This window comes from Mastigoproctus giganteus, chromosome 5, assembly GCF_048544385.1.
Source record: "Mastigoproctus giganteus isolate SK-2022 chromosome 5, ASM4854438v1, whole genome shotgun sequence".
NCBI classification, from domain to species: domain Eukaryota; kingdom Metazoa; phylum Arthropoda; class Arachnida; order Uropygi; family Thelyphonidae; genus Mastigoproctus; species Mastigoproctus giganteus.
In genome coordinates, this window is record NC_143579.1 from 239,660,789 (window position 1) to 239,685,007 (window position 24,219).

The window sequence follows — 24,219 nt, forward strand, 5'->3', positions numbered from 1 at the left end:
TTTGATGAGAGCTAAAAATATATAGTTGAAACAGATGATGTGAATGCGATGAGTGATAGTATATAAAAGCATAAAAAAAAAATGCTTGAATTATAAAGGGAGAATAAACATACAAATAAGTCCCTAAATTTAGCTTGGTGTGGTTAAATATTAGGATTTTTCTGCAGCTACCTTATGAGTTAGACCAAACAGGTCTAAATTACATTAAAGAAAAATTTTTAATTAAAAACTGTGAAGTGATCAGTGTAAAATAAGGCAGTATTTGTATATAAGAAATAATTCCTGTCTTAAACTTTAAGCAAAAATGATATTTCTCTGTTTTACTAGTCATTTAATATGACTGCAATCATTTATAATAAACTTGCATAACCATAAAAGAACATTGTTGAAGTAAATGTGTGCATACATCATTTATAAAGAAAAAGACATCAGTTACCATAAAATACTTGCTCCGTATTACAGTTTCAGCTTTGGACGAGGATGGTACAGCAACCAAATTGGATATCTAGGGAAGGGCGGAAAAAAAAAAAAAAAATTAAAGCAGTTTTAAATGTTTTTTTAATAAAAAATTATTATTAAGAGAGAAAACAAAAAGGTGATAATAACACTGTATACTAAGATAAACTCCACTCATCCTGGCATATCACAAATATTGTTTCCCCTATAAAAAAAGTTTTTCACTTCTCTTATTTTTTTTCTGAAAATGCTAACTCTGCACAAATCACAAACTTTCCACATCAAAAAAATGGGACTCCCATTCCCGGGGTGAGAGAACATTCAGGTTAATTGATGATTCTGCTACTGAAATTAACCCTCCACTCACAGCAATGTTGTTACTATGTTATAAATCCTCCATTCACAGCAATGTTATACTGCATGCTTTTTCTTCAGATATTTCCATAGGCACTAATTTTCTGAAACACTTCTAACGCTGCCTTTTTCTTCAAAAGCTGGATGTATGTATAAACTAGTTGACATCCATTCATAGTCCAAATCCTTATCTATATAAATCGGTGTAGATATACCACAGACAACTCTTAAAGAAAAAACTACGGATGAGCACAATATGAGATACAGATAAAACGATGCCCTTTACACTACTATTGTAGTTTTTTTTTTTTTTTTTTTTAAGAGTTGTCTATGGTGTATCTACACCAATATTATATACATAATCTTAAACTCTTAAAATTTTATGCCCAGTAGCATTTAGTTTCATTTTAATATTATCACATACATCTTCTAGCCAGGTGGGAAGGAGCAGCAGTGCGTAGCACACGCTTCTTGATTAGACCGGGGTTCGAGCCCGTCACCACCAAATACGGAGGATGCGGAAAGGTCAGGGAATGACCACCGCATATCCCGGAGCAATATGGCCTTAGTTGCTAATGCTCCTAAAAACAAATAAAAAGCCTAGTAGCATTTAGTTTCATTTTAATATTATCACATACACCTTCTGGCATCTCTCATATTGTGGGATTAACTTCACAACTGAAGTTAATCAGGTTGTCACGTTTGCAATACCAGGGTACCTTCCCTCCCACCCACCGATGAAAGCCCAACAAGTCTTGAAATGGTGCTGTCTGGGTGGTGGTGGTGGTGCCCACCAAGAATAAGTAACAATAGCCTTCTCTATTAGTGAAGTGTTACTTATTCAAAGTAGTGCAATACATGGTAATTTGTTGTGAAGGATGAGCACAATATAAGATACAGATAAAATTATGCTCTTTACACTACTATCGTAGTTTTTTCTTTAAGTGTTGTCTATGGTGTATCTACACTGATATTATATAGATAATCTTAAACTCTTAAAATATTATGCCTAGTAGCATTTAGTTTCATTTTAATATAGTTCAAATCCAAACTTTTATTCTTCTACTTTTATTCTATGGAACAGCATTCCTCCTCATATATTTCCTAAGAATTACATTACAGAAAAAAATTCAAGTACAATGTCGAAAAGTATCTTCTATCTTATACATACACATTAATTAAGTACAGTAAGTCCCCGGACAGCCAGAGTGGCACATAAGAAAAGAAAACATAAAAGGAAGGAAAATATGCATATTGTTATACTGTAAAAACTGATATGTATTTCATAGCCTTGGTTATTATAGTTGACTTCATTGGTGCCGATCCCTTCACCACTTCTCGTATTCTGTCTTTGTCCTTTATTATTGTGTTCACTGTTGACAATGGCAAATCTAAATTCCACACGATACTTGTTAATGTTTGACCGTTTTCATACATCCTTATTATTTTAATTTTCTGATCCAAATCAATCGCTTTCCTTTCCCTGGTAGAGCACCATGATAATGGTAAAAATCAAATTTTCTATAAAGAACTTTAGGGTTAAGGCAGAAACACTATTATCACTTCACACAAGCTCACATTTTACTAAAGCACATTTCTGGAGGTCATTTCCATAAAACAATAAAACGATTTGCAGTTTACAGTTTATTATGCTTTTCTATTAGTGCAATCTATTATAAACAGGTAGTAAACCCGATCTTATTGCATTTGTGATAATACCAATAGCTAGAATTCTGTGGATTTTTACATTATTATGGTGAAACGTGTGTCCCTTTCACCAAAATCTTCAGTCATATAAAAAAACAAATAAATTTTTAGAATCTTCTCTTCATTTCTATTTTTTAAGCTTCATAAATTTGTTACTCTATCTCCCTTGTGCAATTTGTGTGTGCCATGTTTGTTATTGATTGCTTATTTTTTTTTACTGTTTTAAATTAAAAAAAAAAAAAAAAAAAAAGAGTGAAAAAAATTTACGCAAGTCCGAAGTTATGTAACTCAGGCTTACGTAAGTCTGGGACTTACTGTAATAATAATTATTTGTTTGAAAGTACCATAAGGTACAAAATTAAGCCCAAGGCTTACTTGAACTGTATAGCTCTATATAGTTTTGCTATAAAATTTTACAAAATAGGAAGTTCGAGCTTTTGTTCGAAATGCCAAGATCAAACCTGCTGATAAATTTATGGAATAATCACAGGTTGATTATTACCATAGAAAAGATTGTGGAACACGTCCCATTCTTAAAAACATGAATTCCTCCACAACTGCAAGATTGGTAAATGATTCTTTACGGTTATTATGGCCAGACCAAGAATCAAGTCTGCATTTTTGTTAGTGATGCTACTCTGTACATGATAAAAGCAGCTTCTGCACTACAAGTTTTCTATCAAAACTTAATCCAAATTACTTGCCATGGGTAAGTAATTTGGATTAAGTCCATGGCTTACACAGGCTTGCAGAAACAATTCAGGACAATTTCAGCAAATTTCTTGTGTAAAAAAAAAAAAAAAAAAAAGTTCTCCATATAAGTCCCTACATGCACAACTATTTACAGTACAATCTGGTCTTCCTCTTCCACCAGAGCCCTGACAGGTGGGGAACATGGTTATGGGAAGCATTCTTTTTATGCCAAAAAAATTTAAATCCATAAAAAAAGTTGCTGTTGCTTTAGTGAGACAGCTTTGGTGAGAAAACATTTGTTATTCATTGAGACTCATTTTGATGCCAACCAACTCTGGAGATATCAGAGAGAAGAAAAGAAATAAATCTGATAATGTTTTAAAAAAGATTTCACATTTTAAGGAAAATAGAGGACTTTGTTAATGAAAATGAGCAGAACCTTCCATTTCAAGTAGCAACTTCAAAGGCTCACATTTTTAAGCCAGTCACTTTCCACTGATGTGGAAAGATTGTTCTCTGCTGTTAGAATATTTTGGGCAATAAAAGCAGCAAATTTACAATGGACCACATTGAAGAATATATTGTTGTTTACTGTAATCATGGTTATTCCACATAAAATGATACTTATTCTAAAACTTTGTTTAATATTGTGTTACTTTTTAACAAACAAATATAAAGAAATTGCAATTCAATTAATAAATAAATGAATAATAAATAATTTAAAAAAATAATAATTACAGTGGTACCTTGGATTACGAGTAACTTGGTATGCAAGTGTTTTGCAAGACGAGCAAAAATTTTTAATAAATTTCAACTTGATAAACGAGCGAGGTCTTGCAATACGAGTACAGTCAGTCCTCGTATAACACGTGTTTACACTACACTAATTCGATCATACACGATTTATAAATAGGGGAACGATATCTTATATAACACGAACCGAATTCGCTTATGCACAATTAGCCCTTGTGTTTACAAGAAATGGCAGTCGAACGCAGAATCACCCCAACCGAACGCAACCCGATAGGAATGAAGAGAAGATTTTGAAAATGTATTTATGGTTTTTTATATCAGTGAAGTGGAAACACATTTCACCATAATAACGTAAAAACTAACACAATTCCAGCTATCGGTATAATCGCAAATGCAATTAGATCGAGTTTACTACCAGTTTATAACAGATTCCACTCGCAAGAAACTAGAAATTGTTTTTATTGTTTTATGGTAGTAACCCCTAGAAATGTGCTTTAGTAAAATGTGAGGTGTTAATAGAGTTGTCTCTGCCTTTACGGTGTTGTTTATTCAGTTGCTACACGCGCAGCTTTGTTTATGTGTATCAAGCGTGCCTCCTCGTTTTGTAGTTGTGCTTTATTCCCTAAAAATGAGTAAAATAATTAAAAGGTGTGAAAAGGAAGCATCCTGGCGAAGACACTGCAGATTCAGAGAGAAAAAAAAAAAAGCAATATCGATAAACAGAGGCGGATGGGTCAAAAATTCTTACCCGGGAAAATTTATAGTGGCCTCATACTACGGTTTATGGCCAAAATCACACCGGCCTCCGGCCCACCGGGCTACACGCGTGCAGCTTTGTTTATGTGTATCAAGCGTGCCTCCTCGTTTTGTAATAGTGCGAGCGATGAATCTGATTTCCGTGAAATCCTCAAAAGGAGGCAAAAGCAAGTGTCATTGGAAAGATTCCTTGTTAAAGTCGCACAAAAAGAAAAAATCAACAGATAGCAGTGATTCCGTTAGAGACAGTGAAAGTCGTCCTACCCAATAATTAATAAATTCGATTGCTTTATGTATATTAAATTTAATTAAAAATATAAAAAAGGTATGTATTTTGTATTAATCATTTTTACAGTATATGAATATTTTTGAGTTTTGGAACAAATCATCTGGGTTTCCATTATTTCTTATGGGGAAATTCGCTTTGATATACGAGTGCTTTGGATTACGAGCACGTTTCCGGAACGAATTATGCTCGCAAACCAAGGTACCACTGTAATACATAACAAATGTATTATAATAAAGATAATAAATGTAAAAATATTATTATAGCATTTGAGTGCATATTTTTGTATATTTGATTCCATCAAGCAGATTCTATTACGTTGATACGCTGGTAATATATTAGCTTGCATTACTCATCTTTCAACATGGCCCATGGAAAAGTTTGGAGAAGCCAAACAGTTAGTCTCAACATTTTTAAGGCTACTGGTCATGTTTGATATACAAGTCTTCTAAACAAGCTTAATCTTATGGCCTGCCTTCTCCTTTGTGCAACTGGATAGCCAGTTTTCACTCTGGCCATTTTGCTGTGATGGCAGATAACTCTCTATTAGTTTCACAATTAATGCTGGAGTTCCTCAAAGTTAGCCCACTATTTTTCATGTGTATAAATCTACACTCAGTTATCACTAAATTGTGACCACCTACCTACTATTGTGTTGAGCCACTGTTTGCAAGGATAATATTCACCTAGGCATTGACTCCACTAGATGTCTGAAGACGTCCATAAGATCTGCAGTCATGCTGCCTGAAAGGCTTTCCAGTGTCGGAACAGATGACAGTTGCATGTTCGTATGCCTTATTTCCCATTCCAAAACATCCCACAGGCATTCAATTCATTTGAGGTCAGGTGAATTTGGAGTCCAATCAAGATAGGTGATATCTTCACTGTGTTCCTCAAACCACTCGTGAACAGTGCAGGCTCAATGACACAGCACATTATCATATTGGAAGATTCCATTTGTGTTCAGGAAAAAATGCAACATTGCAGGGCACATATGGTCTCCTAAGAGCTGCTGGTAGACCACCAGTGAAACGGTCTGTATGCACCAGAGTTCCTAGTTCTTGCCAGCAAAACATGCCCCATATTAAATAACTACTGCCACCTGCTTGGATAGTGGGTGCCATACACGATGGGTCCATAGACTCGTGTTGCTTGTGCCACACATGAAGGCATTCCTTCACGTGTGGCACAAGCATTCCTTCAGGCACTCCTCTGCCCAGCATCCAACTCATTTCCAGTCCTCCAGTGTCTAACCAGCGTGTTCTTGACACCATAGCATTCACCGTCAATGATGATGATGATGATGATCAGCGATGAAGAGAAGGCGTCTCTTGGGTTGTCTGCTGTGGAACCCATACATTTGAGTGTGTGGTGCATCATCATTTGGGGTATTGTTCTTGCATTCCCCATATTGTATTGCAATGTCAACTTCCACAGAGTGATCTGCTGTTGAGCTCACACAATGTGCAGCACCGTTTACTAACTATAAACAACCTTGCGTAATCCTTTACAGTTCTGTCGAAAGGAGACGGTTTGATTCATTCAATCATTCTTTGAACACTTTAAACCTTAATGGGCTGTAAGTAATTGACAGGACATGCTATTTCCAATAAGGAAACAACTGACGCATGAGCTCCCACAATCACGTCCTTTTGAAACTCCAAGATAACACTATGTCCCATAACTGCTACTTTATCACTTTGACTTGCACAACCAGATCCAAATTACCAATGCTTTAGCACAGTGGTCTCCAAAGTAGGGTGCATAAGATAATCCACAATAAATCAATAATTATTAATTATGAAAACTTTAGCTTTTCGAAACGTAACTGAAAATAAAAATTATAAATGCTTTTTTAATACTTCTGTATGCAGCTTTGTTTGATCATGCCTTCAGTTTCACCCATATCTGAAATGAAGCACCACGGACTCGGTTCGGGCTCAAAGTATATCTTCCATCCTTGTTTAACTTACTGAACAAATGCAGATCAAGCAAACAAATGATTTATAAATAAAAAGATATATTAAATTTATATATTTAATTTTTTATTCCGGGGTGCACACTAATCCTTTTAAGTAAAGTAAGGGTGTGCGACCAAAAAAGTTTGGAGACCACTTCTTTAGCATATGAAACTGTTAGGCTTTTTATAATGTGAGCTACACAGCATAGTTCATTACAGATGGGGTGGTCACAATTCAGTGATCATTGAGTGTAAATGTGGTATCATCAAGCAATATGACCTCAAAAATTTATCATTGCAGGAGAAACACAAATAATGATGACTGGATTGTAGGGACGCTATCATCTTGTCATTATGTAATAGCCCACATTATTTTTGGAATCCAAGCTGAATGATTGATTTCTTTGAATTATCGGGTTAATTTTATCCAACTATATCAATTATGCTTGTTTGTATATTATAGTGTTATTTTATGATGGATTGATGATCACACTTGTGATTCAATTAAATAATAAATTAAGTGACCATGAATTAAAACTGTAATTTGAGAATTTAAATGAGCTTTCATTTTTTGGGTCAAAAATCCAACAACACGATTAAGAAAAAATCATGTTTCTGACAAACTAGAAAAAAAAATGTACAAACAAATTATATTATTAAAATATAAAAGTAATAAAACAAATTAAAAGTGATAAGGAACTAGTGAAAAATGTAAGTAAAAGAGATAAAATAATCAATGATAAAAGTGACAAAACACATCACCCCAAAAGTTATGAAGAGGCATCTCATCTCAAAAACTACTTATGTTTATATTACTTTATCACTTTTACTTCATGTCCTACTTGTGTCTTATCTATTTTAGTCTATTCTTTATATTTCATTGCTTTTATACTTTCAATTTTGTATGTCAATTATATAATTTATCCGTACAGCTTTATCTTATTTAAGTTTTATTTCTACAGTGTCTGGGCAGTAACAATATTTCTTCATAAATATACTTATCCTCAACACCAGGCCTTTTTTTTTTCCAACAATACCAGTTTGTGCACACAAATATATAATACAAATAAAGGGTTAATGACCTTCAACAGACCGGAAATGCAATTCACAGTTTTGTCATACATTCCACCTTACAGTTTGACAAATCACTGTTCTCCACAAACAACTCTTCTCAAATATCCAATACTAGTTCTTTAAATGCCAATTTCCAGGAATTTTTCATGGAGGGGGAAATCTTAGTTAACTTCAATCCTTTTAAAATGCAGTTAGGTTAATGGTTTTCTCATTACAAACTCATTTCACACCCTATCAAGCAGACAGTTTTAGATGCAAGATGTTTTCAAAATATTTTCACAGGTACAGTTCCAAATTAGCATTTGCAATGCCATCTCTTCTCTTAAACTAATTCAAACAGTCAACATCAGTCCATAGTACAACCCAAAACTAACTTTCCCTCTTCCTCAGTTCTTTGAACAACCCTCCTTTTTATGTATTTCCTGAAATCTACACAAGTATCATCTGTTTTCTCAACATTCAATTCAAAAAAGGCAACAGAATATTGGTTTTAATAATTTCCACATTTTGGATCACCATAAAATAAAACAATAGATAAATGTATAATTCTTCATATAAAATTATCATTTTCATAAAAAGTATTTATATGAATTTTCAATTATAAAAGATCTTTCTTGCTGTCAAACCTAATTCAAACAGGCAGTCCTCGTATAGCACGATAGTTGTGTTCCTAGAAACCCTCGTGCAATGCAAAATCGTGCAATATAAACAACAGGCACTATGGGAAAAATAGGGTTAGATGCCGACCACCCAAGATTGAACACACATTTGTAACCAAAACATTACCAAACACTCGTAATAAAATACTTACGTATTTTATTACGCAATAAAATATCGCTAATGCTTTTGCTTCTATCATAAGCAAACTTGTTTTTTGTTTGATTTTCTATCTAAACAGATGACAGCCGTTCCATCTCTTCCAATTCTTTGTGTCTTAATCTAATGGATTTTAATTACACTTTGAGTTGTTCCTGCTATGAAAGTTGTTTTTATTTTCTCTGCATTCTTTGTAATTCTCGGCGTTGCCTCATTTAGGTCTGTAGCACGTGCAATATCACATGGTCTTTCATTTAGCTCAAAGCGTTTCACAATTTCATATTTTTTCTCTATCGACAGAGGTGGACTAGCCATAAGCCTTACCGGGGAAACCCCAGTGAACCGAAGGCCGGTGTGATTTTGGCCATAAACCATAGTATGAGGCCACTACAAAGTTTCCTGGGTAAGAATTTTTGACCCAGTCCGCCTCTGTTTATTGATATTGCTTTTCTTTTTCTCTCTGAATCTGCAGTGTCTTCACCAGGATGCTTCCTTTTCACACCTTTTAAGGGAATAAAGCACAATTACAAAACGAGGAGGCACGCTTGATTCACATAAACAAAGCTGCACGTGTGTAGCAACTGAATAAACAACACTGTAAAGGCAAACATACACTATTAACACCTCACATTTCTGGGGGTTACTACCATAAAACAATAAAAACAATTTTCAGTTGCGTTTCTGCTAGTGGAATCTGTTATAAACTGGTAGTAAACTCGATCTAATTGCATTTGCGATTATATCGATAGCTGGAATTGTGTTGGTTTTTATGTTATTATGGTGAAATGTGTTTCCCCTTCACTGATATAAAAAACATAAATACATTTTCAGAATCTTCTCTTCATTCCTATCGTGTTGCGTTCAGTTGGGGTGATTCTGTGTTCAACTACCATTTCTTGTAAACACAAAGGCGAATCGTGCATAAGCCAATTCGGTTCGTGTTATATAAGATATCGTTCCCCTATTTATAAATCATGTATGATCGAATTCGTGTAGTGTAAACACGTGTTATACAAGGACTGACTGTATACTGCCTGGCCAGCCACTTTATTAAGACCATGAGCTAATAGTGTGTTATACTGCCATAAGCCTGGATCATTATTCTGGTACAAAGTGGAATGGAGGTCAACAAGGTGTTACAAAGAGCAGATGCTTGAAGTCTTCTTTGTGTTCCTCAAAACACACTTACACAGATTTGGCATGGTGAATGGATGCATTATCACCTTGCATGTCTACCACCTGTGGACAGGGGTTCATGGTAGGGGGGTAGACATGCAACACTGCAGGGTTAGGTTGATAAACAACAATGTTCAGATATGCTCTGGCACTCATTATTTGTAGGGGTTTTCATATGTCATACATTTCTTGTATTTCATGGATAGTGATACCTTGTGATGTTTCCACATTAAGTGGATTATCACAACTGATAATCTTTGCTGACATCAAGCACCTTGCTCCATCACCTTACAATTTCAAATACAGTTGCATCTGTCCATGAATGTTTTTGGCAATCATTAAAGGCTTAAATGAAACTAGTCCTGGGACAATCAAGAAGTGTAGATGTCCTCTGCTATGGCTCCTGAAAAATATGCCAACAGTCATACATCTTTGAAAATCCATGAAATTCAGCATGGTCCTCATTTCCACTGAAGTGATTTAGGCAAAACTGTAATGCAACTTTACAGCACTTTCTAATCCCCCCTCATTAACATGTGTTCATATCACACATGTGATGTGTGTAGGATAATAAAATGAACCAGGCAGTGTAGAATAAAGTATGTTGTATATTGAAGAAAATGTGTTTAATAATGCTCTCAGCCATGTCATCTATATCATAATACAACCTATACATGTACTTTCCAACAGAAAAAAAAAAAAAAAAAAAGACAAGAAAAGAAGTACTAAGTTATAAAGAAAAAAATAATTTAAAATTTCATTACACAAAAAAATAAATAAATACAATTTTCACATGAAAGATATTACCTCTTTATTTTCTTTATTTGATGTACTTTCAGTACTTTCATCTCCACTGCTCACTAAGTCTAATATATCCACATGTGTTCTTTGCTCCTTTAAACACTTATTGCTTTGTTCAGGCAAACTCTGCCTTACCATTATCTGAATAATGTCATTAAGGCCAACATTATAATCAAATAATGTGTGTCCATCCTCCAACTAAAAGTTGTAAAAAAAAATCTAATTCAGTGGTAAAAACAGGAAATAAACAAATACCTCAAAATACAGTTACTGTTTTTTTACCAAATATTCAGACAAATTATTTATAAAACAATGAGCAAGCTACACAATATAAAACATTAAAAAAAAAAAAAAAAAAACTAACTGTACAATAACATTAACCATGGAGCCTACAAGCTACTTCATACTGAGAAATAGAGGGTATCAATAAATGGTGGTAATGTTCCCCATTCAAATATAAATATCTAAAGTCCATGAATATATATTTTTATGGATTTAGATATATGAACCCTTTTGCAAACTCAATTTTTTGGAAGAATCCCAATATCTTAAGCCAAATGGTAAAGAAAGCACATTTTCTGCATCAGCCAAAACAATAAAAATAAAAGACTACCATGTTTCACTTCTCACATAGGCACTGATTCACCTGGTCTTTGAATTCACTCAAGTTATCAATCTCAACTACACATGCAAATAACTAACTTCAATAATTAACAACATGCTGGCAAAAAAAAAAAAAAAATTTCTAAATTCCATTCTAAATCTCTTTCCTTACAATTTATATTTTTAGTCCCTAGTACTAGTATTATTAATAACCATGAAAATTTCATGTTCACTTATTTTACTATCCCCTCTTGAAGACTTAGAGATCCCAATCAAACCTCCTCAAAGTATCTAGTTACGAATTTCTGTAGTCCACACATTTAAGCCTTTCCTCATATGGGCACTCTTTATGCAATCTTGCCAGGCACATGCCGATCTTTAGATCCTTAAATGCCCATGTCCCTTTTTAGGTGTGGTCTCCACTCTGGGACATTATTTTATGTGCGTGCTTATGACTATCTCTACAAGAAAATGTCTGATAAAAACCACTGATATGACACCATTACAGCCTGTCTACATTACACAGAGAACTATGTTGTTATCCCTAAATCATTTTCTTCTACAGTTTTTAATTTAATGCCTCCAAATAAATATTTTGGGATTGCAATTTCCCAAGTTCAAAACTTGCATTTTGTGGAATTAAAACATAACTGCCACTTTTTATGACCATCCCTGATGCCTATCCAAATTGTCCTGAAGTGCTATTTCCTCTACTTTCCCAATCTTGACATCATGCCCTATATCCTTTCACTGACAGAAAGAAACAGCAGTCAATACAAATCCTTGAGGGTCTTCCATCACCCTAACTTTAGTTTAATCTTACACAGCAACCATTAATCACAACTTACTTCTGCCACCTGTCTTGCAGTCACTCTGCAACCACAGATCTTAAATGGTTCACCTCTTGAGGAAAATGGAATGCATCTGACTCAGCCCCTGTGCAAGACCAAGTCACATGTTTTGCAAAAATCCAAATAAACAATGCCAAATTATTTCCTACATCTAGTTCATGAGTAACTCTCTCAAAACAGCTATCCAGGGTGAATAAACAATATTTTTCATTTACAAAACTATGCTGTTTCCTTTGGAATAGCATTTTTACCTATTTTCTTCTGTATTATCAGCTTTCATCAGCTTCTCCATCCTTTTTTCCCCCTAACACTAACATACAACTGACTGGTCTGTAGTTACCCACTTTATTCTTATAACCAACCACCTTATGTATTAATATGTTGGGAATTTTCCAAACCAAAAGAATCTCTCCTCCCAAGTCCAATGATGCCATCATAATTAATGGTTCAATGCACTCTCTCACTGCCTCTTTCTCTCATAATTTTATGAGATGGATTTTATGGATTGGAGTTGATGGCATTAAATGCCATCAACTCCAATGGACTTACCTGCCTTACTTACAGTCAAGGCAACTTTAGGTAAAGGAGCTGGCTATATTCTTGCTGCATGTGTATGCCATATCCAAAAATTTCATTACTTCATACAACCTGTCTACCCTCTCCTTTTCTTTACTACTGAATACATCATGAACAGTCAAACTAATAGAACATGCTTATCTGCAATAAGATTTAACCCTCCCAAATAAGCCTTTGTTCATTTCAAAAATATTTCTGCTCTTAGTTCAAATCTCAACAATGTCCACTTAGTCTTCCAAGCCTCACTTTTTTTTTTGACAGAATTTCAATTATCGGTTGATTCAATCACCAGTCATCTCAGTTCTAATTATTCACTGTATGATTCCTTTCGCTTCTAAGATGGTACTTGTGCATGTGTCTGTTCTGATATTCCCTGTCAGACACTTAGTAATTTGGAATTTCCTCTGGCTTAAAATCTCTACCCCATTCTATCAAATTCAACTGTTGCTTCTATCAATCTCTCAATTCCACTAATCGCTTGGAAATCTTTGATTTCCTTTCTTTGAAACTCTACTTTCATAAATCCAATTTTCCAATTTGTTAGTGGAGGCCCCCCCAGGGGGGGCCTCCACTAACTGGCCCCCACTGTTGTTTTCTATATTTATCAATGATACTAACGAAGGCATATCTGGCTTAATGTCCAAATTTGCAGATGATATAAAGGCTGGCTGGGTGGTTAATGACAGGAATGATGGTATGCTACTGCACAGGTTCTAGAAAAATTGGGCTAAGAAATGGCAATTGAAGTTTAACAGTGATAAATGCAAGTTACTGCATATGAGTAACGTTTTCCCCAGAATAACATACCAACTGTGTGGTACTACCCTCAGAGTAGTGGAAAATGAGAAAAACCTGGAGGTACTTGTACAGTCAGATATGAAGTTCTCTGAGCAATACAGACAGGCTGCCAGAACAGCTCATGGGGTTTTGTCAATGATATACAGGAATTTTGCTAGCATGGATAAGGAGGTGATTATACCTATTGTATAAGGCAATGACCAGGCCACACCTTGAATACTATATACAAGTTTGGAGGTCTCATTTCAGGATGTAGAACTGCTGAAAGTACAGAGAAGGGCAAGATTACAAGATTGGGGAGGGGGGGAACAAAGGGGATGCTCTTACCAAGAAAGGCTTCAGTTCTGCAAATTGCAGGATCTGGAGGCCAGCCACCTATGAGGTGATCTGATTGAGGTGTTTTAGGCTTTGAATGAATTGAGCAAGCTCAGTGATGGTGGGATTCTTCCTCTTTCTCAAACTACATGCATGAGGGGGCATAAATTCTAACAGTTGCAGGATAGATGTGTGGAAGTTTGCCTTTAGCCAATGGGTGGTTGCTGGTGGAACAAACTTCCATCTGTTGTTGTGGAAGGTGATAGCTTAAATAAATTCAAGGAAGAACTAGAAAAACTATGAGGGAATGGATAGGTGAAATGGGAAGTGTTGGTGTTTTTTTGGCTGATACTGCATAAGCTTGCTTTCCTGCATCATTTGCTACTACTAATGCTAATTCAAACACCTTGTATATGGCGATAGCTATTATCCCCAAAATTTAAAATCATCAAGGTCATAACCTGCACTGAAAGAGTACTCCACTTCTTTAATAAAATACTACACTGGACATATACAGTGCAGTGCAGCAACAGGAGTTACATTATACTAATAAAAATTACGTTTTAATCAGACTTTTTGTCAACATACAGGGTCCAGCCCATATTATGACCACCTATCTAGTATCCAGAATATGCCTTTTACAGCATTCATCACAGCCAGCTGCTGTGGGAGGGACTCAATAAGTTTGCAAAAGGTTGCTAAGGGTATCTGTGACCATGCAGATATCTGTAGTATATCTGCATGGTCACAGATACCCACAGTGCCCCCAGAGTTCCTGTAGGTTCCTTGGTGGAAGATCCATCCGTTTGATGTATCGATTGAGGTGGTCCCATAGATTTTCAATTGGGTTAAGATCTGGGAATTAGGTGAAGTGAGTAGCTTGAAATCTTCATCGTGCTCCTCAAACCACTCCCGGACAATTCTGGCAACATGGCATGGCGCATTGTCTTGCTGATAGCTATCACTGGCCCCAGGGAACCCGATCAACATGTATGGGTGTACCTGATCGGTGATTATCGATAGGTAACCATTTGCGCTCAGGGTGCCCTCCAGAGGTATCAGCGGAGGCATGCCATGAAAACGTTCCCCAGACCATAACACCGCCACCAGCCCGACAATAGTGTCCAGGTGTCTGTTCTTGGAGGTTTCACGCCTAATACGCCACGTCCATCCACTCAGTGGAGCAGAAATCGTGACTCGTTGGAGAAGGCCGCCCGGCTCGGGTCCAGTATCGGTATTGCTGTGCAAACTGACAGCATTGTTTGCAATGAACAGTCGTCAGCATGGGTGCTGTTACCAAGCATCTGCCCCGGAGCCCAATGCGCAACAGAGTTCACTGCACTGTCATGTTGGAGACCTTTCTGGTGGCCCCACAGTTCATTTGGATAGCCAGTTGAGCAACAGTAGCGTGCCGATTGGTTCTGACCAACCGTTTCCGCCAACGTTCACCTCTGAGATCAGTGGCACATGCGGCTCCACAATTGGCATGTCCAGTCATCAAAATTGTACCATTTGTCCAGTTGATACACTTTCACCATTGCAGCATTTGAGCATTTCACAAAATCCACTGTTTCGGAAATGCTGGCAACCCTGGCCCAATAGCCGATGATCATGCCTTTTTTCCAGGTCTGATAGGCTGCATGCTTTGCCCATGACAGAGGTTGTTATTGTGTTTTTTTTTGAGTAGTTATTGGCGCATCAGCTTCTGTAGCCATAATGCACCTCCCAAGGTTTTTGCAGTACTTTGATCCAAGCCCGAGGCGGGATTCGAACCCGCAACCTTTGGGTTGCCAGGCAGGCACTTTACCCACCTGGCTAGCATTATTGTGTTCACAGATGCCGAACATCAAGCCTTATATGCTTTGCAGTGTGTGATGTCTGCATTGGGGGGGGGGGGTCATAATATTGTGACTGGACTCTGTAGTAAAATCAACTGATTTACAATAAAACCATAAAAAACAATTGTTGAACCAAAAAAGCAACTGTATAAAGTGTGTTGACATACAGAAAAAATTGAGAATTGCTTTTATTATAAAAGTAATTTTTAAAAATATCTCCTGTTTGTTTTTTTATATGGATAAGCATTCCATGCTTACAAAACAGAAAGAAGTTGCCTTTTGTAGTTTATAGCATGAACTTATTTTAGAAAGCACCAGTGATTTTAAACAAGAAAAACTGTAAATAGGCAGAATGTTCTTGAAATTTAATACCCTCTTTAGAAACATTTTTCTCATGCCTTTCAATCAAACTAGAAAATTATTTAACTTTTTTATAAGGGTTCATCACTGAACTCTTTCTCTCTCTCTCTCTTGTGAAAGGATAAATAATCTAAAAACAGTAATAAATCTTAATTCTTAAAGTATGATCTGCAAAATCTCTCACAATACAAATTACTAAAACTCACATCAATTTCACCTGCACAATTAGTCTTCTATCTGCAGCGTACAGTTACACCTACAGGCTCCTAAATTATTCTGAACAAAAAATTATGGAGGGAAATATGGGCAACCCAAGAATGTTTTTTTTGGCTCTTCAAAATCTGAAAAGATTTGGAATGAGCAAATTTAGCTTCTTTGATCGAAATCTTTCTTCAATCCTTTTTAAATCAGTTATTAGCCTCAAATATTTATCAGATACATATATATTTAAACCTCTAATTTCAAGACATGCAATTTTATTCTTGTTTTTTGCCATCCTTTTTTGCAGGTTGAGCCCCATTTTCCACTTCAGCTGCCTTTATTTGTTAATTTTCACTGCTTTCGTGGCTGCTTCTTTCTTTCATAGTTTCCATTTTAAATGGCAACTGTTATATTCAAGTTTCACAAAATTTTGCAGTTGCCTAGCAATAGGGATAAGTTCTTGTTACAACATTGTTTGGTCATTAACTATTAGTCTTGCATTTAAATTTCTAACTTTTGCTGAAGCATTTTCATCAGCCATAACCCATTAGAGTTAGAAAATCTTCACATTACAAGGGGCTGAAAAGTGTGTGTCCTGAGTATGCAGGATTTATTTGAGGATTCTGGCAACCAGATCATTCATGTTGTCAACTACTAGAGTAATGGACATTGCAGGTCTTCCACAGTCACCTTCAAGGCTCTCCCTCCCTCATTTAAATTCTGCTGCCCACTTCTTAACAATGAAATAGGAAGGGCATCCTCTCCAATGTTAACAATAGCAAATAATGCAAGAAAACAAGCATATATAGCATCAGCCAAAAAAAACATGCACACCTCACCATCCAAGAATTTGTCTAGTTTTTCCAAGAATTTATTCAAACTATCCAGTTCCACAACAGATGGAAGCCTATTCCAACAATCCACTGGCTGAAGGCAAACTTCCACACATATATTGTGCAACCATCCTTCCTCAACTTAAAATCAACTGTCCTTCCTCAACTTAAATTTGAGGAAGGACAGTTGCAGGGTAGGTGTTGTAATCATATCCTCACGAATTATCTTTGGTGTTAGTTCCTTTTTGCACAAATATTGGATGAGTGCACAGTACTGATTTTATCCATCTTTCCTCATTCACATAACTTTGCTGACTTCAGGACCTGCAATTAAAAAAAGTTTGTTGAAACTTTATAAAACTTGGTGGGCTACTATTCAAGGTGCTGTACATTAAGTACAGTAATTTTTAACACTGTACTACTACCCTTTTATACTCGCAAACTTTTCAGATTTCCCTTGTATGTCTCCAAGACTACTGTAGAAAAAACTAATGGCCAAATTAATGATACAATTAAGGTGTTGTTTAGCAAATTATGATTACTACCTACTTACATAGATACCCTTTTTTTTTTTTTAAAGAGCATTAGCAACTAAGGCCATATTGCTCCGGGGACATGCGGTGGTCATTCCCTGACCTTTCCGCATCGTCCGTATTTAGTGGTGACGGGCTCGAACCCCGGTCTAATCAAGAAGCATGTGCTACGCACTGCTGCTCCTTCCCACCTGGCTATGGAGGTGCCGGTATAGATAGATACCCTTACATTCAAAATAAAATGAAATCATACAATGATTTTAATTTTATTAAAATGCTATATTAGTTTATAATTCGTGTTCCTTTCTTTTAAAACAGTCTTGAAGAAAAACCTCATTTCATTCCGTATCTGCATTAATATAGGACAATCAAGTCTGGCTTTCATAAGCTTGGCTATTACTGAATATTTCTGATTTCCAATTAAAGATTTTTACTTGTGTGTGTGGGGGGGGGGAGCCCACTGCTGATAAACTACTTAATGCTCCAAGGCACTTTTACTTTCTAGATACTTCCATTCAGTGAATCCACCAATGGAATTGACACCAATGACCACTTGTCAAGTATGTGGTTATTGGTGTCAATTACAAAGAGTAAAAATACTTCAAGAAGTAATCACATCCTATTATTTCCTTTACAATAATATGACTGTACCACAATGCTTTTGGGCATCACATTACATCAGCAAGTGATTGAAAAGTACATAAATGATGAAAAAATGTTGACTTAGGGAAAAATGTGTCTGCAATCCTGATCAGGCACATGATAGGGGATTTATATATATCGATTAACTATAAGCTTAATGGACTCTGTAAGGCTTCTTTTTTTGGGGGGGCTGATTTAGTGAGCTTTACAAAACAGGAGAGGACAGTATGGATCAATTAGAGTGGCAAAAAAATTCAAACTGTTAATGGCACCTGAGCTTGTCCTTGATAACCAGTTTTACCACCATCAATGTGAGCTCAAGGTCACCACCAGATGCAGTTTATTTTAGAAGTATGGGAGTGATAGGCAACTTTGAATTTTAGATTAATTTTAAACAAAAGTAACCAAATAAATATATAATGAAATAATATAAAGAACAGAATCAATTCTTAACTCAGTTTGATTTTGGTCTCCAATATAAATATAATGTCTGCATATACACCCCCCACCACACACACATTTTTTTTTTCCTAGTTCACTAATTTCTCCATTTCTTAGACTGCATGATGGTCACCTTGAATTCATTCTCATGGCAGCAAGACTATATGTGTATTTTGTTTGTAGAAGTGTATTTGTGCAAGGAAAAAACCTGGAATATTTTTCCAAGTTTTAAATCCACCCAAAACATTAAGAGAAATTTCTCTTAATGCCTGGGGTATACTGGGGCATTATTGATAACTGACTGGGATAGCAATCAATGATGGAAATACAACCCTGTTTTAGAGTTCCCAAATTATGGTATTCGTTGAAAAGATTGTGCTTGTGGACTCTGTTTCTTTTTGTGTTATTATTTTAATAGCACTTATTCTTTGGGAGTGTGGGTGTGTAGTAGGAAAATGTGTGTTCACTCCTGAGGATGAGTTACTTTGGTCCTTCTCTTTTTATTCTTAATCTTATTTTTGTGTTTATTTTATTCATTAATTTTTATATAAGGATGGTTAGGTCCTTAGGAGTAGAACAGTTCAGATCGGTAACTACAGACTGAATGGTTTAACCTCAATGGCATGGTAGTCAAAGATGACCTCGCATCATAAGGTCATCTTGATATGCATACCTTAAATGAATAACAACACAGCTATACAGTAGTTTATTAGGTTGGCATTGCATTCCAATTTAAAATATTATTACGTCCAAATATAATTTCAGTCTTTTCCATAATTTCAATCTTTCTAGAATTTTGCAGGGCCATAATAAAATAATCGTTACATTTTTACTTTTTTGTTTTTGTTTGTTTAAACTGGCACGATCGTTAACTGTATGGGAAGGGGGGGGGGATGGAAGACGTATTAGTAAACAAACAGAATGTGCATGGAATGTTTTTTTGGTTAACAGAAAGATTAAATGAACAAGTTCAGCTGCAGTGATGCCCGTGGATGTGTCTAAAATCGAAAGATGTTTTTTTTTTCTCGAAATAACGGGCAAACATATTAACGAAACGCGGAGAGAGCGAACCGAGATGCGTAACCGCTCTTCCGTAACGAATATCCGAGCAGCTGGAAATACGGTACGTCATATTCGGAGAAAATGGAAACATTCTGCCCACGATATGTAAGAAGTTTTGGCTTCTCGTATTTCTCACCACAAGAAAGAAATATCGATCGTCCTGAAAAGTCGTTTAAACTCGACTTTACGATATTAAACGAGTCCATCTTTTTTACTACGCATCAAGAAAACTGCGTGCGTTGGTGCTTTTCCGTGGGCGGCAAGAAAATTAACTTCGTAGGTACATCTTAACTTCCTTTTTTAATATATCAAATAATATAGATTTTAAGAAGTCGATTAAAAGTATTCGAATGGCAAACTGACATTTAAGGTTGAACCATAAGCATCCAAACGATATCACAAACATCCAAAAGATATCAAAAACCACCACGTGCATGTCTGCAAGTTCATCGTCAGTGACATTTGCCGAAAGTATATCGAAAACGTCGAAAAGGCCAACAAAAATAGGTAAAATATGTTTTTTTTTTTATTACTAATCGCGTTTATTTTCACTAAGAATAAACAGAACGGGCCAAAACGATGGGTGCTGGGGACTTTACAAAGTTGGCAGATTACAGTAAACACATTAAGCCTAACAAGCGGAAAAATCGAACAGACCTGTTTTCCGCGGTAAAACAACCTCTGACGTTCCGGCGGCACATCCAATTGTTCCAGTAAACGCTGTCGTAATTCTTCGATTTTCGTCAGCTTCGACAGATTATCAACTCTCACCGATTGACATCCGTCCATAAAACGCACCTGAATCCACATTTTTAACGCATAAATTTCAGCCGCAAATATCGGAAAGGTTAAGAAATTTCGATTTCATTAACGATAACGTGCACTTCGACCACTACGATCGCACTCTGCAATTTCGGAACGTAGTCCAAATGTGGCGGGAAAGAGAAGCGCGGGAAATTTTTTCTGTGACCATTGGTTCATTGGCCATTGCCCAATTTCAAAGATCTCATTGGTAGGAAACGGAGCACTAATGGTCCTCATTATCGCGAGGTATTTCGGCATCCAGAAAAATGAACGTGAAAATAAATAAAGATTGCCAGCTGCAATTCAAATTACGCGTTGACACCTGATCTTCTTTCTCAACATAAAAACATTCCCATTTGGGAAAAATACACTTAAGAAATTATGAAATGATACCTATAAAAAATTAATGTTTAGACTTTTTTTTTTTTGGCGAAAATTTCGTTAATCGCATCTTGCCATGATCCAAAATGACGCAAATTAAGGCTACACCATAAGAATAATACGGACCAATGCAAAAAAGAGGCACTACAAAGGACAACATTGGTTATATGAGATTACTACCATTTTTTATTATAAATTGCTAGTAGTCTCATTTCAAACGAATAAAATATCAAGCACTAAAGATACACTGGATTGAGGTAGAAATTTTCATAGAATATGAAAACCAAAAAGTATCTTGGCGGGAAGGAAGAATCTGGATACCTATCGGGGTAATCGTAGCGGCCACTTGATGTAGGGTATACCGTAGCTCGGCCTGAACCTTTGCAAGCCCGCGGGTTAAGCACAGTTGTGGTAATCACCATGCTCCCCACACCAGATGAAAAAGGCAGTTTCAATCCAGTCAATGATGGAAGGCACCTTTCTGAGCGGTTTTTTTTTTTTTTTTTTTTACTCCGGGACTGAGTTAGTCGATCCCAAGCGATAACACCAAGGTTCCCCCTCGGAAACTTCGGTTTTTCATCCAGCAAAATGCAAATCGACCAGAGAACACACGTAATTTACAGACATGAGCAGATGAGTACGTCGTGGGTGGCCCTAATATCACGCTTTTTTTTTAACTCTTTTGCAGACCGCCCCCGATATACAAGGTCATCGAAAAAGATGTCCGTGATTTCCCTTTTAAACAACCCCAGGGGCTCACATCTGGTGAGTATGGACTTGGCACACCCAGGGTCCTCAGCTGGATATCATCATTCTTCTCTTTCTTTCTTGGTGATTCCTTTCTGTCTCTCTCTCTCGGGGTAATTCAGAATTTTTTTTGGCTGGTGCAGCATAAGCCTCAGGCTACCTTGCACCATATAGCTAATAATAATAATAATAATTATTATTATTATTATCTTCGGAAATATTTGATCGATTGCTGTGATCGTAGCAGCAAACAAATTATGATTATGATATTAGGGTCACCTGTAAATTATTATATCTACCCATATATTTATTTTGTCTGTAAATTGCCTGTGTTCTGAGGTCCATTGCCTGTTTGCTGGACGAAAAAAACCCCAGTTTCTTGGGGGGGAGAATCTTGCTATCTACGCCTGAGACCGACAAACTCAGCCACGGAGTGAAAATAAGTCCACTAAAGTTCCTCGCGTCATCGACGCGATTCGAATCCGGGCCTTTTCCACTCGGTATGGGGAGGGCGGTGACGATACAATTGTGCTACAGGCACAGCATAGCAGCAAACTGTGTGGTAACTTACTAAGTTTTATTTGACACCTCAACAATGACCTTGGCTGCGCCGTGAGTGTGCGCTGAATTTCAAACCGACGTCGGTATTGACGTTGCACTGTTATGACAGATTTAAATTCAGCACACCACAACACACACACACTGCGCTTTCAGTTGCACGGCCATCTTACTGACACTATTGAGGCGGTGCGCGTCCAAGGTCATTGTTTAAGTGTCAAATAAAACTTAGTGAGTTACCACACTGTATGCTGCTACAGCAATCGATCAAATATTTCTGAAAATAATTAAAAGGAAAATCACGGACACCTTTTTCGATGACGTTGTATTAAATAAACTGCTCGAAGCCAACTTCTCTTTTAACTATACTATTAACTATAAGAAAGAGAGAGTCCGTAATCAATATAGACATTGCTCATCGTTGGCTAATGTTATTAGTGTAGTCCATCAGAGTTCGGCATTGGGCGCCCATTTTATATTATATAACCCATTGTTATATAATAATACTGATTAAGGTATAACAGCCTTAATGTCCAACTTTGCAAAAGATAAAAAAAAAAATCTTATAAAGGTTGTTAAAGATAGTATGCAACGGGATCAAAAAAAAGGTTAGGTAGATAGGATGAGAAATGGCAATTAAAGTTTAACATTGATGAACGCAAAGTACTGCATATGGGTAGAAGCAAGCACAGAGTAACATCCCAGCTGTGCGATACTACACTCAGGGTAATGGAAAATGAAAAAGACCTGGGAATAATTGTACACTCAGATATAAAATTCTATAGGCAATGCAGAAATGCTGCCAGGACAGCTCATGGGGTTTTGTCAACGATATAGAAATTTTGCTAGCGGGAATATGAAGTTGATTATCCCTTTGTATAAGGCAATGGTCAGGCCACACCTTGAATACTGCATACAGGTCTGGAGGCCTCATTTTAGGAAGGATGTGGAGCTGCTGGAACGAGTACAGAGAACACCAACCAGATTGGTAAGAGAAACAAAGGGGTAGTCTTACCAGCAAAAGCTTCAGTTCTGCAAATTGTAGCGTCTGGGCTCCCGTGAGTTGATTTCATTCAAGTGTTTAAGGCTTTGAATGGTTTGAACAAGCTCAATGCTTATGGGATTCTTCCTCTTGCTGACCCTAAACACATGAAACGGTACAACTTATTATTCAGGAAGGACAGTTGTAGAATAGAGGTTCAGAAGTTTGCCTTTGGCCAATGAGTGGTTGACTGTTGGAACAAACATCCATCTGTTGTTGCGAAAGTTGAAAGCTTAAATAAATTCAAGGAAGAGCTATTGGAGGGAATGAATAAGTGAAATGGGAGGTTTCGTGTTTTTTTTTTTTTTTTGTTGATGGTGAATAAGTTCTTTTATTGCATCATTTCCGCTGCAAATGGTCATATTAATGACTGTGAAAGATTACGAAAAATAATAAATGTGCTATCATGTCACTGGACGACAAATGGAGAAAATTTTTAGGAATATTTATTCATTATGTTCTTTAAACATAATATCTAGGTTTTAAAAAATAGTGGCTTCTCTTATGTAGTCTTACATTTCAGTTTTTCATTACTTGCTGCCCTGCTATTGAGAGGAGAAATTTTTATGGAACACTTCACATCATGGATGGGAATGGCTCGAGACATCAGCTCAAGAAATTTAAAATTGCAAACTCACAAGACAGTCACTGCGCACATCAGCAAGCATACTGTGTGTTAGGCATAGTGGCATAGTGTTTTGTGAAAGGCGCCACCTGTGGTTTCCCACATCTGCACCATGGTACTTTGTGAAGAAGTACAGACTCTCTGTAAAAGCCAGAAAAAGTGTAATGTCTGGTTTCT

At 36.4% G+C, this 24,219-nt stretch overlaps 1 protein-coding gene across 1 annotated transcript in view; it reads right to left on the reverse strand.

The window, feature by feature from the left end:
* LOC150086319 (E3 ubiquitin-protein ligase UHRF1-like) overlaps positions 1-20,774 on the reverse strand; it is a 105,980-nt gene extending 85,206 nt beyond the window's left edge. Inside the window, exons 1-3 of the mRNA XM_090374489.1 lie at positions 20,543-20,774; positions 10,839-11,030; positions 437-505 (exon numbers count right to left, since the gene is read on the reverse strand). Of these exons, the coding sequence (XP_090230615.1) occupies positions 437-505; positions 10,839-11,030; positions 20,543-20,695 (414 nt within the window). The 5' untranslated portion in view covers positions 20,696-20,774. The remainder of the gene's footprint in view (positions 1-436; positions 506-10,838; positions 11,031-20,542) is intronic.
* Between the last annotated feature and the right edge of the window lie 3,445 nt (positions 20,775-24,219).